Source organism: Nipponia nippon, unplaced genomic scaffold, assembly GCF_047370975.1.
Source record: "Nipponia nippon isolate SJK-2023a ecotype South Korea unplaced genomic scaffold, ASM4737097v1 scaffold_8, whole genome shotgun sequence".
Taxonomy (NCBI): domain Eukaryota; kingdom Metazoa; phylum Chordata; class Aves; order Pelecaniformes; family Threskiornithidae; genus Nipponia; species Nipponia nippon.
The window spans coordinates 18,520,364-18,535,769 of NW_028262402.1; the positions used below are offsets into that span (position 1 = coordinate 18,520,364).

At 42.3% G+C, this 15,406-nt stretch overlaps 1 protein-coding gene across 2 annotated transcripts in view; it reads left to right on the top strand.

Moving 5' to 3' along the window:
• Nucleotides 1–1,572: 1,572 nt before the first annotated feature.
• ST8SIA4 (ST8 alpha-N-acetyl-neuraminide alpha-2,8-sialyltransferase 4) overlaps nt 1,573–15,406 on the top strand; it is a 61,028-nt gene continuing 47,194 nt past the window's right edge. For both annotated transcript variants that reach the window (XM_087742466.1, XM_087742467.1), the window contains exons 1-2: nt 1,573–2,085; nt 6,763–6,894. In XM_087742466.1, the coding sequence (XP_087598592.1) occupies nt 1,973–2,085; nt 6,763–6,894 (245 nt within the window). In that variant the 5' untranslated portion in view covers nt 1,573–1,972. The remainder of the gene's footprint in view (nt 2,086–6,762; nt 6,895–15,406) is intronic.

Sequence of the window (15,406 nt, forward strand, 5' to 3'; positions counted from 1 at the left end):
GAATCCTAACTTTAAAGCTGAACAAGTGAGGCAGTTTTTACAATGGTATTAAATAGGGTTTTGCATTGAATCCACTTTTTTCTAGAAGAGATTGTCTGACACGAATTATACCAAGTGAAATTTGAAGTTCACGCTCACAGATAGAATGGGTTTTTCTCCTTTTGCTGCTGATATTATTTAAAGGTCACTTTCTGAGACTAGGTTATCAGAGCCACAGCAGAGAAAAGCACAGAAACACAGCTTGATCTAGCTTGTGTGTAAAGAAATTGCAAAGTTTCCATTCCATTCCACTGAGGCTGAATTAAACCTTTCCTATTAAACAAAATTGATTTTTAGAACATAACAGCTATTAACAACCCTGACATTCTCAAGGATTTCTCTAACCTTTCTTCACTTTCAATGCCTGTGAGGGAATAGTCTCTTGGGAAAGAAAAATCCGTGTTTATCTCCAAATTTGCTTGCCTCTTGCTGTGAAATGTCTGTTACCAAACAGTTCCGGAGGCAGCATATCAGACCAAATAGACCCAGGAAAGGCTCTGTCATCCCATGAGCTCCCACTCTTAGCCTAAATTAAGAGGCGAGGAGTCACAGTAGATTTGTCACAAACCCTTCCTGGATCCCCGTGGAAGAAGAGTGATGTTGGTGTTGAAGCCTGCTCCATACATGCAAACTTAAGGGCTGTGGGCAGAACCCTGCCACGCAGAATAAGGATAGTCCAGGACAGCCCAGTCACTTGGAAGAGGCCAAATTAATACCGAGAAAAGTGGATATAGCTCACGATTTCTTTTCATGTTGCGTTATGCATTTTAAAGAGTTTTTTAATTTTGTTTTGGGGTTCGGGTTTTTTCTGTGCATTTCAGAGAAATCGTCCTAGCAGAAGTAGGAAAGTAACGGCCATGTTGCGACCGTGTAGATGAAACAGGACGCCGGGGAGCAGGGGTTGGGCCGTGGATTTAGCGAGGCTCCGGGGCTAACCTCCCGGCGGGGGCGTTTCCCTTCCCCCTCTTCCCCCCCGCCCGCATTCTCCCGCTGGTGCTGGGGCGGGAGGAGCTGCCGAGGCGGTACTCCGCGGCTGGGAAAAACCTCCAATGTCCTTTTCAAGCTCCAACAGTCCATCGGCGGAGAGAGGAAAAAAAAAAAAAAAAAAAGATTAACAAAGCCCTTATCCTTCTCAGAAAAGGAAGCGTGTCGTTTCTTTTTAGTAGCACTGCGCTGGCGGTCCTTTACTCAAACTTCCTGAAACCCAAGAGGCGACGGGGTACAACGTGCCTCAGGAGAGAAAGACACCCTCCCCCCAAGCACAGCGGGGCTACAAAGGGGGGGCCTCCAGCCTCGGCCCAGCGGCTGCCGCCCCTGCGCTCCCGCCCCGCGGTGCGCACCTCCCGCTCCCGCGGGCTCCGGCGGCCCTCGGCGGCCCCCGCAGCCCCGAGCCGGCACCGCTCGCCGCTCGCTACCGCTACCCGCGGCCCGGCGCCGGCTGCCCGCCCCCGCGCGGCGCCCATTGGCCGCGCTCCGCCCGCCACCGCCCCGCCGCGGGGAGGGTGGTGCCAGCGTCGCCCTCGGGCCGTCGCCGCCGCGATCGCAACGGGACCGCAGTGGAGCCGGAGCCGGAGCTAGAGGGGAGCGGCGGCGGCAGGAGCGCAGCACCGTTCGGTTCGGCTCGGCTCGGCTCGGCACCGCTCGGCGGGCGCGCAGCGGCGGCTCCATGGACTTGTCCCCCCCGCCGAGGAGAGCGAGCCGCCGCCTGCGAGCCCGACTCCTGGGCAGGGGAGGACGGGGTGAAAGAAAGACAAACTAAACGCCAAACAACCCCCAGCGTCTGCGCCCTCCTGATTTTTATTTTTTTTCTTAAATTATTTCGGAAAAAAATACTACGTTGTTTTTGGCAATTTGTGCCGCGTGTGGAGTTGCTTTCCGCACACCCCTGGCAAACAAAGGAAAAGGGGGAGGGGGACCGTGCTTCGCAGAAGACATGCGTTCAGTCAGGAAGAGGTGGACTGTGTGCACTATAAGTCTCCTCCTCATCTTTTATAAGACGAAAGAAATAGCGCGGACCGAGGAGCGCCAGGAAGCACCGCTGGCCGGGTAACTGCGGAGCGCCGCGCCGGGAGGGCTCCCTGAGAGGGCGGCGGGGCGATGTCGCTGCCTGAGGTCCTCCCCGCGGCCCCGCCCGGGTCTTCAGGTCACCCGGCGACCCCCGGGCTGTGACCTGCTCGCTTGCGGTGCCGCCGCAACTTGGCGCTCTCGCTGGTCGGCTCAGGGAAGGGGGGTGCGTGTGCGGGGCAGGGGTACCGCTGCGGGACGGGTTACGAGCGGGTTTGGCTGGCGGAGCTCAGCGGCTGCGGTCTGGGGGCGAGGGGGACGGGGACGGATGGGAGATTGCCCGGTTCCCAGGTTGCGGTTGGTGCTGCTACAGCGCGCACTGGTGCTTGCGGCTGGTGCTGCTTCAGCGCGCACTGGTGCTTGCGGCTGGGGTTCCGGTAATAGGACGCGCCGGGGAAGTTCACCTGGCCGCGGCTGTTCGCCGAGGGCCGTGTTGGCTGGAGGTGGTGGTGGCGGCCGCCGGAGCGCGTTGTGCCTCCTTTCCTGATTTGGGAGCCCTTCAGAGGCGAGCGTGCCGCGGTGGGCGGCCGCTGGCAGCTCCGGGTGGCTCCCTTGAAGTTTGCCTGGGAGCTGTGCTGAGCTGTGCTTAGCTTCGCTGCTCCTTGGGGATGCTTGCTCTGACAGTGTGAGGGACATCCCCCGTAGCTCCCGAGGCTGCTCCGCTGGTCCCTCGCTGAGACCCTTGGTTACGTATTTTCCCTCTCCTGCCTGTCTTCGGTTGAAAATAAAAGGCGAAAAGTCCCTTGCCATTTTTCTGTTTGCACCTCAGCTTTCTCTTTGTCACGCATTGTGTTTGTGTACGTGCATGCCTGTATTCGTCATTTTTCTCCCGACTTGCAGCTATCTTTTGAACATGTTGGGTTTTCAGCCAAGCCTGTTTTTCCTTGGAGGGTTGTAATTTTCTGTTTTCGCAGGAGGGATGCATAAATTCCGTGGTGGCATAGTGAAATCAGCGAAGGCGCAGAAGGGGCTCACACTTTTCTGTTTGCTTGTGCAAATCGACTGGGGGGGAGATGCATTCACAGCAGATTTTCGTCCTTTGGTGTAAGCCCTTGCCTTAATTTGAGGAGGAGGCATAAGGAGGTTGTAAGTGCCCGTGTGGGCCTGGAGGAAGTTGGGGCAATTACAACGTACTTCGTCCCCCCCTTTGCCCCTGCGGTCCCCAGATTTAAAGGCAGAAAGTGCATCCCTCTTCCCCGGGCCAGGCAGGCCGGTGCGGGTGTGGGGCGCAGGCAGCTAGGCACAGGTGAGCACAGCTGGGCGTCAGTGGCCCTGGCATCTCTCGGGAGCCCGGCGTGGCCTTGCTTGTGTGTGTGCGTGGTTGATAATGCGATGTTTGCTTCCCTTGGTATTAAAGATTTTCACAACTTGCTGGTAACTTTCCCTCTTGTTCAGCCTGGGTGTAAACCCAGTTTCTGCCATGATGCTGTGGTATCTGTGTGCTTACAAGATGTACAAGAGTTTAACATGTTTAGGTTGTAGGTGTGCAAAAATACATGCAAAAACAAACATATGAGGGAGAATCAGCATTAAAGATACCTGTGTTTCTTAGTATGTACTCCTTCCTGTCAGGCTAGAGGTAGCTGCTAAAATGATTCAGAAATTAGTCACTAGGTAGAATTCATATATATTTACAAAAAAGCCCCCTTCAGCTTATGATACATTGTTTGACATGATTTAAAAGGTACTAAAATGAATGGATGAATTAATATTAAATGAAAGAAAATAAGTGTATTTAGTCATAAATATGTGTGTCCTTAACAACACTTTAAAATATAGCTGTAATGTACTTCTGCCAAGTCATTTAGTGATAACCCTGCTTCTTTGGTATCAGTGAGGCTTCTTGTGCAATATGGTGCTACTCACTTTGGCTAAGGATATTGGTATATAGCTTCTTTTCCCAGCCCGTTGTCCCATCCATTACTGTATGAAGCAGGAGGAAAAACCCTGAGTGTACTAGTAGTATCTGGTGCCACTATTGATGTTACACTTGCCTTTCTCCTGAAGAAAGGGCTCATGCCATTTGGTTGTTTTTGACTGACCTCATGGGAAAGCAAAGTCAGTTTTCCGTGTGATGTTTTACTTCCAGAAGTACCAATAATGCAGAGCTGTGAATGTGCAAGGCCATTTTATGGCTATTAGTGACACTGCAGGTAAATCCCAGATGTTCCAAAATGGACTATGTGTGATTCTGAAGTATGTGATAAACTTTAAATCATCTGTGTTCTCATAGCAAAGTTTGCTAGGTCAATAATTGCAAAAGCATGCCCTTCTTTAACTAGACAGTAATGTCCCTTTAAGGGTTAAGCAAGTAATAAGAGATGCCTATTATGTGCAGTGCAGTGTTTCTTAAACAGTGTTGTCATTCCATGATATGGAATGTGCTTGAAGACAGTGATTTATATTTAATGAACCTTCAGGGGATAGTCGTCTTGTATTGATCTGATTGGTCACCAAGGCAAGGTAATTCAGAGTGAAGGTTGACACTGTCAGCCACAAGTTGCTGTCGCACTATGGCAGCTGTTTCCTTTACACCAGAGAGGACTTGGAGGGATTCTGGAAGAAACAAAGTGGCTCAAATTTTTTTCACAGTTGTTTGCACAATGAAGAATTTTCTGGAGTAAATTTAGCTTTTTATGTGTTAGTTTATTTAATATTACTTTAAGTGAAAATTAAATAAAAGAATACCAATAAAAGGGCGAGGAGCATGTAAGTGTTCATAGTAGAACTTTAACACAAAGTGCCTAGGAACTTCTTTTAGCTCGTGAGAACATAATTTAACATTGTTTTACTGTACAGTCTATATAGCTCACTGCAGATGTACCTTGTGAGTATGGAAGACAACCACATTTCAAATGCTACCATGCTTTAGGTGTTGGAAACATATTTTGTTGGTAAGTTTTGTCGCCTGTGTCACTGCTAAGGAGTCTACTGGATAAGGTTTAACCCAGCATAAACTGGAGAAATCTCTGAAGTACTTTTAGACTGAGTACTTTACCTGGCTGTGTTTTGGTAATTTTCCTTTAGATGCATACACTCTATGCATCTAGAAAATATATGCAGGAAAATATATGTAATAAATATGTTTACAATCGTTATGGAAAAGTTTTAGGGACTAAAACATTTTAAAATAGCAAAAAGTATTAATTACATTCTAGTTATTGAATTTCAGGATTTCTGCAGCATCCTCCCATGCCCTCAAGTTAGTGTGATTTGGTTAATTTGCATACAGATCTTGTACATACACAATTGCTTCAAGTTGTAGGTTTTTCAGTAGGTGGCAGTCTTACCTATGAGTCAATGTAATGTCAATGCTGCAGCATGTTGGCATAGAGGGGATGAGGGAGGGAGAGCATTGATAGTAATCAATGTTTTTGATGAAGTGTATAATACTGGTTTATTAATTACAGAGGCTTTTGCAAGCATAACACTTTTTACAAATGACTACATGTTACCGGTTTTGTTAATTTAGCTTAATTAATGTCCCATTGCAGGTTAGTTTGAGTTTGGTCTGGTATATAATTTAGCAAATATTAATACTTTACTGCAGTAATGTTTCTGTAGCTCTTACTAAGGGCCAGGATCCAATTGTTTTAAGAACTTACAGCTACAACAAACAAGAGTCAGTGATTCCCTGGAAAGCTTACAGTTTCACATCTTTTGCATTTTCTTGGTTGAATGCCTAGTGGTCAAAAGCTCTTTTTGCAAGCTAAGTGAAGTTATTGTTATTGGCAGTATTTCAGAGCATGAAGAGGTTTCTGTATATTACTGTTATATATACTCCTGAGATACAAGACTTTGTACATGGTAGAATCTTATATCCAACAACTTTGATATATTTATGGTTAACAGCTATGTTTGAAGTCAGCTGAGCATTGTTCTGGCACCTAAATGGAAGCAGTATGGAAGATAATGGTAACATATGGAGATAAAAACAGATTTTAGACCTAACACCTTAAGTTGTGCTTGCAGTGTTTTAGCTTCTCTCTCACATTTGTGTGAGCCTATTGGCTAATATCATTGCAACTGGTAACATTATGATACCTCATCAGATGTTCACTGGTCATCACCCACAGCTTACTACCTTTTTTTTATTTTTTTAAGGTTACCTTACCCAAATTTATAAATATGATAAGATTGATGAAGAGGGTAAGACAACTGGGGTTGTTTGACCATGCATACAAAAGTTTCAGGAAGTCTTGGAAAATTTTGTGTTTTGTATACTGTTAAACTCTAGAATTCCATGCATGACAGTCTTTTAGTATCAATAGGAGGCAAAGGGAGTCTATTAGGCCATTATTGTAGAACACGAGCAATTGCTGGGGAAAGGCTTGAAAATTAACACTTTTGCCTCACAAACATACTGAAGTTTCGTCTAAGTTCACAATTTGGAGTTGTAATTTTTGTTATGTCTGTTTCATTACAAATACAAACATATTTAAGGTCTTAAATTGCATATTCAAATATTAGGTATGAGTGTTCCATAGATTTCTCACAGGTACAGTTTATTTGCTTTGGCAAGCAGAATAAGTTTGAAGGGTAGATAATTGCTTCTTTTTGTTGTGAATAAAAGGAAGTATCACTGGTGCTTGTGATGTAAATTACTTAAAATTAGAGTTAGCCTTGTTGTAATTGTGTCTTTTCTATATTGCATTGCAGAGATGGTGAACTGAGTTTGAGTAGATCCATGATCAATAGCTCTGATAAGATAATTCGAAAGGGTGGCTCCTCAATCTTCCAGCATGCTGTAGAAGGTTGGAAAATCAATTCTTCTTTGGTACTGGAAATAAGGTGAGTGTCTTAAATAAGAAGCAGTTAATTTCATATTACCTGGAATTCTTTTCATTTCATATTGCCTATAATTCTTCTGGTCTGGAAAACAGTCATTTGATTTATGGTTGCAGGTGGATATTTTATAACTGTACATATTTAGGGTGCAATGTTAAATTCGACTAAATTACATTAGACTCCAAAGTCAAGTTATCCTCCTTAAGAATAAATAAAATGTTTTCATCTGGCTGTGTCAGTCAGACTAATGCAGTCAGTATCTGCATTATGCATGTCCACATTGTAGCTGGTTGTCTAGAACTCTCTTGCATTCAGTGGTGAGAAATTGGCACTTTTAGGACATGATTTCCTCTCATCCTAAAGGTCTGAAATAGGACAGATGGAAGTAGCCTGAACATACCAATTTTTCTCCCTTAACTACAAAGGTTGCTTAGGCAGACAACTTAGATGTAGGAGTCAAGAGTTAGGATATCAGGTGCTGTGAATCCAGCTCTGGCTGTGGCTGGTCCAACACATGAGGTCAGTTGCCAATACCCTGCAGTTTTCTTTCCTGAAGTCAGAGAGGCCAAAAAGAGCCTTAGGGCTCTTTTTGCTGAGGGAGGAAACACAGCAGCAGAGTTAGAGTGATAGTTCTGATGTGTTTTAGTAGTTACAGTGGGTCTACTCACCTTGAGGCCTGAGAGAAGAGAAGAGAAAGTGGAAGCCTCTTAGTGTGTTGTATTGTCATTGTATCTTCCCTGTCTGGGAACCCTGCATATACAGGGTATATGTTTGCTATACACCTTTCTTCCCTGTCACAGCAGTAAGAAGCGTCTTAGCTGTAAATATTTCTACACTTATGGACCTATCAGGACTAACTTCAAATGTGTCTAGCAATCTCGTAGAGTGTTCTCATGGTTAAACTAACTGTTCAGCCCTCCAAAGTACATTACATGCACTGTGTAGACCATGAAGATGATTCATACTCTATTATTGCAATTGTTAATGTGAACAGTGGTGGTCTTGTGGTGTGAGGTTGACCACAGCAAATAACGGTAAGAGAGGAAAAAAAAAAGCTAGCGCCTGTTAAATAATATATAAAAAGTTATGAGTTCTTAGCAGTGGAGAAATAATTTGTAAAACTGTTAGTGTACAGGATAAAAGCATTTCATAAAACTTACAATCACCTGTAAATGGCAGCTACTTTTGTGTCTTACATCAGCTTGACACCCACATTAGCAATTTTGAACTGTAGACAATATTTGATAGTGAGTTTTGCTTTGTGTGAGGACTGTTGATCAATGGTATGTCTGGACCTATTTGGCTGGTAGCTGAAATATTATGCTTTGCTATTTGCTTTGTTGACCATGGGCATCATCTCTGGTCGTCATATTTTTGCACAGGTTAGTGACCAATCTATCAGCCTCAAAGGTCATGCGAATTCTTGGCCAGGCCAGGCTCAGATAGGTGTCAATGAGTGAAAAAGCTCCTTTATCAGGACCTCATGGGGGGATAAAAAGCTTCCACTGGGTTTCTGGTGTCACAAGATTCTTTCTCGGACTTTGCAGCCAGAAGAGGCAGTCTAGGATGTGTAGCAGCTCTTTCGGGAGGGCAGCAGCCCTTTGGAGATGTTAAGCAGGCATTAGAAGAAAGACCTAGACTTTCTGTGATTGAGGTGGAAATTAAGGGTATTATTAATTACTTGAGACTGTAGCAAATTTGCTTCCTTGACGATCATGATTGCTCTAGTGGGAGAGTGATTTTTCCAACTGATATTGCCTCCTGATTGCTGAAAACTTCTTTGAAGAGTAATGGGCAATTCCTGTGCCTAAGGGAAGAAGACTGCTTCTCTCCCCTTCTGTCTGGATGATTTCTGTCATGAAGAAGAGAAAGAATCCACCTTCTGCAAGGTTTTGTGTCTTAACTCCTTTCTACTCTCTGTAGCAATGTGAAGGTTTTCCAGTTACAGAAATTAGGACGTTTCGGTTGTATTGAAGGCCATACTTGCAGAAAGGAGAGATGTGGCTGAGAGGGTACAAACCTATCTGGGAAAGCCTTCCACACAGAACTGATGCCAGCACAGCTGTGACCTGTGTGAAATGAACTACAGTCTGACATCTCAGTATGTGACTTTCTTCTTCCATTTATTTTTCATTAAACATGGATGTTTGTTTTGGAAGGAGAAAATGATGGTTTTGAATTGCAGGAAGGCAAAATGAAAAAAAAAATGTGTTGAGGATGTATTTGTCTCTTTGCAATGTAACAGAGAACTCGATGAGTGGAAATTTCCTGTCAAAAGAGTGTAAGAACTTGTGAGATGTTAACAGCATCATAAAAAAAAGTGCAACTTCCTCCTTAGAAAGGCTCAGATTATTATCTTTGTTTATCTTTCAAGTTAATATGAAACAGCTATGATAAGTCCCTGAAGTGCTAGCAGTAAATACTGGATTGGTAATGGAGCAACGCAATTGCTCTGAAGCTTTTGGAGCAACATTTTGGGTTCAGTTGTGCTGTTTCCTTCAGATCTTCTGTGTCTCTAAGACATGCAAACTGAGGCTTTCTAGTCTGGTTCAGTCATAATAAACCTTAAGAGATTTTTGCATCCTTAGACCCTTGCTTCAACTGAAAAGTCAGTGTTCACTGTCAGTTGGGGTGATTTAACTCCTTTGACTCCTTTCTTTTGACTCTAACCTGCTTAAATTCTTGAAAAGCTGAGATACGGCTGGCCTTCATATGTGACCCAGCAGTAGTTGGGTCACACTCTGTTTAAAAGTCCTCTTTTCGTTTTGCAGGCCCATTGAAGATTTGTGCCTGATTAATATGTGCTTCAGCTACTGAAGTGACCTTTCTGGTCAAGGGAGAGTGGGGCGCCCTGAAGGGCACAAGCAGGGCTAGAATGGAAACAGAGCCCGACAGCAACTTTCCCATAATATGGCACTTCTGGTTTTGTGGTCCTCCATGGGCTGCGAAATGCCAGGAACCTTTCCATGGTTGGTTGCAGATAGTCATGTTTTTAACAAATCCAAATCTTAGAAAATTTTTAAAATTAAATAGAAGAAGGTGAATGAGAATCTGCAGTAACTACAGTGGGATGGGAGTCTCTTGGGGGTGAGATGTCACTGGACGTTTACTAATTATATATCAAAAGGATTTTGTATGTTTTGTTTGTCTTGTGAAAAAAAAGGAAAAAAAGGCACAAAATGAGTCCAAAAAAATCTAAACCTTGAAGACTGTGTTCAATTTAAAAGAGATCTAAGGTCAGCACTTAAACAAACTCTTTAGTTACTGTCAAAGTGATCAAGACAGTATTTAGAAATTGAAATACTTACTTGTGGTCAGATGCATTACAAAGCAAATAAAAACATTTAGATATGAATAACTATTGGCCTTTCAGTAATAAACAGCTCTTTAGAAAAATAAAAAAAATAATACTTTGTTTTGGTAGCATGTGAAAAATCCTCCCTGTAGTTGCATGAAGTGCACATTCAGAAACAGAGCTCAACTGTTAGAACTGTGGTTAAAAGTGTGAACTGATCTGAATTTTTTAGAAGTCTGCTTGTGATCAATTTGCATAGAGAGAGCACAAAAAGGAAATATGAGAAAGGAAAGACAATCAAACTAAACTATTCATTTTTCCCTTATTGAAACATACAAACACAGTTTGGTCTTAAGTACTTGTTTCTCTTTCAGCACTAGAGGCAAGCAGAGAGTTGAAGAGCACTATCCCTTTAGGACAGGTGTATTTTTAGTGTTTAATTAAAAAACAAAACAAAACAAGAACGAACTATGTGGTAACATAAGGTCACAGCCTGCCCTTGCTCGTGGCTACAGCTCCTGTTGGCCTCCTAAGGAAGCAGTGGGGACTGCAAGTATTTGCACCTGTGTTGGGTTTGGCTTTAGTCTGACCGAAAGGAAGTTTCAAGAAAACCTCTTCAAGGAAAGCAGCATTAGCTGGCAAAAACTATGCTTTACCTACATTGTAGTCCTTGGTGATTTCAAAGGCTGAGAGCCACCTTCTCCCTTCCAACTCGGGAGTGTGAAGCAGCGCGAGGACTTGCTAGGGTTAGAGTAGAATCATTGGAAAATCAAATTTTTTTAAAGACCTGTGTGAATCACTCAGAGAAAGTCTGCAGGAGAGCAGCAGGAGGGGTCAGATATCTACAACCCATTTCCTGTCCAGTTAAAAAAGAAAAGTTTAAAAGAAAGTTGGATGGCTTCTTAGCCTCAGGTAAATGAAGGCTATTGCCAAGAGTAAGAAGTAGCCTGTCCTCCACAGGCGAAGTATAAGGAACAAGAACAGGCTTTAGTTGATGTGGGAAAGGTCCGAGCTAGCACGAGGGATATCGAGCTGCCGGTAAGGGTAGGGAAGCACTGACATAGACTGCATGGGGAGTTTGCTAAGTCCCCATCATGAGCGGTTGTTAGGAATATATTAGGTAAACATGGGCTGGGGGTGATGTAGATAAAGGCTCATGTTCAGTGGGAGCAGAGTGTGGACTAGGTAATCACTTAGTCTGTCTCTGTTTCCATAATGTGGCTGCTGGTGAGCTAGCCCAGCTTCCTGCATACAGAGGGTGCACTTCAGGGGCTTCCTGTCATGGCTGGGGTCCAGACAAGCCCAGATGGCCCAGCAGTGAGTATTTCTGGTGCTGCCTTGCTAAAGGAATTATTTTTCCAGGAAAAGTGTTAGAAGTTGTATTTCAGTGTTCTTGACAGTGTCTAAAAATATAAATCTATTTGTAATCTTAAAGTCAAATGTTTAAATGATTTATTTTCTACCCTGAATCCACACAACTCAGAGAGATGAGGGAGAGTTTGCCATTATATAATAGTTGTTTAGTACCAAGACTACAGTACAAAATAAAACCAGAAAAATGCACATAAGTAGAAAAATGTCACCATTTTGCCCCAGAGCAACACATATTTCTATCATTTGGAAAGCTGTTCAGAGGCAATGCTGCCTGATACATGTACTTTATCAGATGAAGCTGTAGTTGGTATTTAAATATTATGAACATCTGTTGCTGATTATCAAAGAAAAACCCTAGGTCAACCACAGATTGTGACACCATGTTTCTGCGAATCATGTAAACATGTTGCAAACAGGTGCTTAGCTTCAGATAAGGGTGAGCCACATCTGCCTCACCTGCCCACAAAGGGCTCAGACCACACCCCAGATACAGTTTTATTCATCAAAACAAAACTTGAAGACCACCTCAAATAAAATAATTTCTTTAAACATTTTAGCTTAAGGTTGCAGAACACCTTTGCTTCCAGGTTTACTGAAAATCATGCTGGTTTTTTCCTTCCTCTAATTGAGCTTACTTTTGAATTTTATATGCAGCTGGATGTGGATTAGCACTTATTTTAAATTATTTCGTCATGTCTGTTTAGTCAGAATAACCTTCTTGTGCTATTTTCAGTGCTCTTTGTGGGACAGAACAGAGGTTTAAACCAGTTCTTATTATTAACCAGCATCAAGACTGAGACATTCGTGTATCTACTTTCAGTTTTTGTCGTATCCCTTAGTAAATTTTTTTTCTCTTAGCACTTACATGAAAATGGGAAGTATTACTATCCCCATGGTACAGATGAGTCAGTAGCACAGAGGAACTTAAAACAATAGCATGAACGTCTGCATTCTTAATCATATTTCTTTCAGTATTAAAAGATATCTGAATACAGTCAGATGAATAAATTAAAGTATTTTAATGTTAACATTATTACGCATCTCCTATACAAGGATTCTTATGCATACTGTAATACCTGTGTGTACATTTAATTGAATGTGGTACTGACAACCTCAGATAAGAAAATGTTTTAAAATATGTGAGAAGATATTAAGCTTGAGTGACTTTTGCTCATGTCAAAATTTTATTGCAAAATAAATTCCCTAGACATTTTTGAAATTTCAGCTCTGTTAAATAAGTGGTTGATTATCTGAGTCTAATTCAGGTCCACTTGAAACCCTATGGAGGACTTCTATGAGCACATAGATAGAGAAATAAGCTTTGACTGTAAGTAACCAAATTAATAACAGAAGCCAAGGTGCTTTTATTTTTTTGGAGCTGTTTGCATAACTTCACTGCATTCCTCTTATGTTTTAAAATAATACACGGGATACCTATTCATGCACAAATGTTGCTACTTGTTTGCTAACAGAAACAGTATTAGGCCCATTCATTCTAGGTATTGGGGATGGGCGCTCTAAATTACTAAAGTGAATCTTCTGGTGATCACATGTGACTTTTTTTAGTGAGAGCCCTAGGCTTCTGTACATTTCACATAATTTCTTTTGCTTTTTGAGACTCATTTGTGGTCACCCCTTTTCACATCAGAGCGTGTGTGTAGTGAGTCTACGGATAGCTTGGTTGATGCTATTGATAACTTCTGATGCATTCGTCTTGTCTCTTACAGCCACAGCTCTGGCAGCTCTGTTCATAAGTATTGACAAATTTTAGTAATTTTTAATACTGCTAGATTGGGCAATTCCTTCTTTCTTGCTCTTTTTCATTTCGTAGTAATTATATATCTATTGCAGAGTACCCATAAAATGAAGCTTATCAAACCCATGGAGATTTTAAGTCCAATCAACTTACAGGCTGAAGTGGAGTCTTCATCTTCCTTTTACAGAAATACCTTGCCTGGCCTTAGCAAAAGCTTTAGACACTCAGGATTTTAACCTTGTCTATCCTGTTCCATTATTTTCAGTCCCTCATATGCCTCAGCACAAGCTGTCTTTGCTCTGATGCTGCTTCATTCATACATGACAGCTGTAACAGACAGCCCAAGATGTTCTTTTTTTGGTCCTAGTTTAAGAAATGAGAGGGAACACTTGAAAAAACATTTTAATCATGTTTCACTTCCCCTACAGCTTTTAAGGTCAGTTCCAGGGTGAGTATTTTGTGTTACTGGTTGCAAGTTTCAGGCATATTCTTCCCTCTTGAAGCAGTGGCACAAGAGCTGGCTGGTGGTGAGCATGGTGTTCCTATAGGTCATCCCTTTTCACTCGTGGGGGATTATTTCCCCTTTAGGTCTCTCAGTGGGTGTTGCTAGAGTGGCTTCTCTAGTTATCTTTTCCTGTTTTGAACTGCTTTAAGGAAGTTCAGCTCTAAAAACTTATTACATAAAAATAGCATTCTCTTACTCAATAAAATGTCTATTCTGTTTTAAATTCCACCTTACCTGCTGACAGCAGTGGAAAAGATATTGTTTTTCTTCTTGTCTCGTTAGAGTTGCAGAGGCAAAAGTTTCTATTCAAATTAACACATAGTGAGCACCCTGTCCCAGCTCAGCACTCCCCATCTGTTCCATAAGTGTATTGTACTTAAGTATGTGCTTAAGTTCAGATGTGGTCTTTATGCCTCTTCACAAGCATACATGCTTTGAAGAGCAGGGATGAACAGAAGCTTGTAAGGCTTTGCTCCTTTGCAGTCCTCAGCTACCAGTGGCTCCTGCAGCTCTGGCCTGGAGTCCTTCCCAGCTTTTTCTACCAAGGATAAATGTGTACTGAAAACTTCTCAACACTGCCAGTACAGGTATCAGTCATTACATAGCAGCAGTCATTGAAAGTGTCTTTTTTGAATTTAAGTATTGAAGGTCTGTCAGTTTTTAGACCCCTGCCCCCACCCCCATAAGCAGGTATGATTACAATGACATAACTTCTTCAGCTGACATTTAAGCAGACATTCCTCACCTGTTACTGTGGACTGGGAGTATACAACTGTTTAATTACAATAGTTTGCTCAACCCGTGGTAACTTGTTAAACCCTCATATCTTGATCATATGTGTCTGAACCCTGCTAATTGTTTAAACAATTAATTGCAGAGAAGCAAGATTAAGGACTGGACTAACCTGATTTAAAGTGATGATAGAGTTCATAAGTGTTTCTATGAGTTCAGCTAACAGCTTGACTAGACCCTGAGCTGCAGTACTTTAATTTGCCTATGTTCTTAAGCTGATTTTGTTTAAATTGGTACAAAGACCATGGCTGTTCTTGCTTCAAGTTAATTAGGATAACTTTGGCTGAACTTCTGTTAATTAGGAGCAAGCTTATGCTTAACTGCATACATTTTTCTTATGGTGAAGTAAGAATCTATAAGAAAACATGGCCATTCCTGAATGAAGCTGATTTGTGAGAGATGAGATTATAGTGAAGCATTTATTTCCTAAATCATAAATACCTCATATATTTAACTATGTTTCTATGACGTTTCTGTGGTCCTTTTTCAAATATATGTTTTGTAAAATACTCAAAAAATGGTATGCTTTCTCATTTCCAAAGTCATCTTCCCTTGGTCTCTCAGTGCCTTTGTCTGCAGGAAGTCATTAAGCTTTATCACTGTAGTATTTATGTGTCATATTGTAACCAAGATTGGAACTCTGTCCTAACAGCTTTGCTCTAATTCCATCCTAGAGCATGGGAAATGACCTTAGTCGGTCTGACACTATCTACCCTCTGCTTTATGTTGTATGCTTTGTACAGTCTATATTAGTATTAGATAAACTCCAGTGAGCATCGGATTTTATCTATGC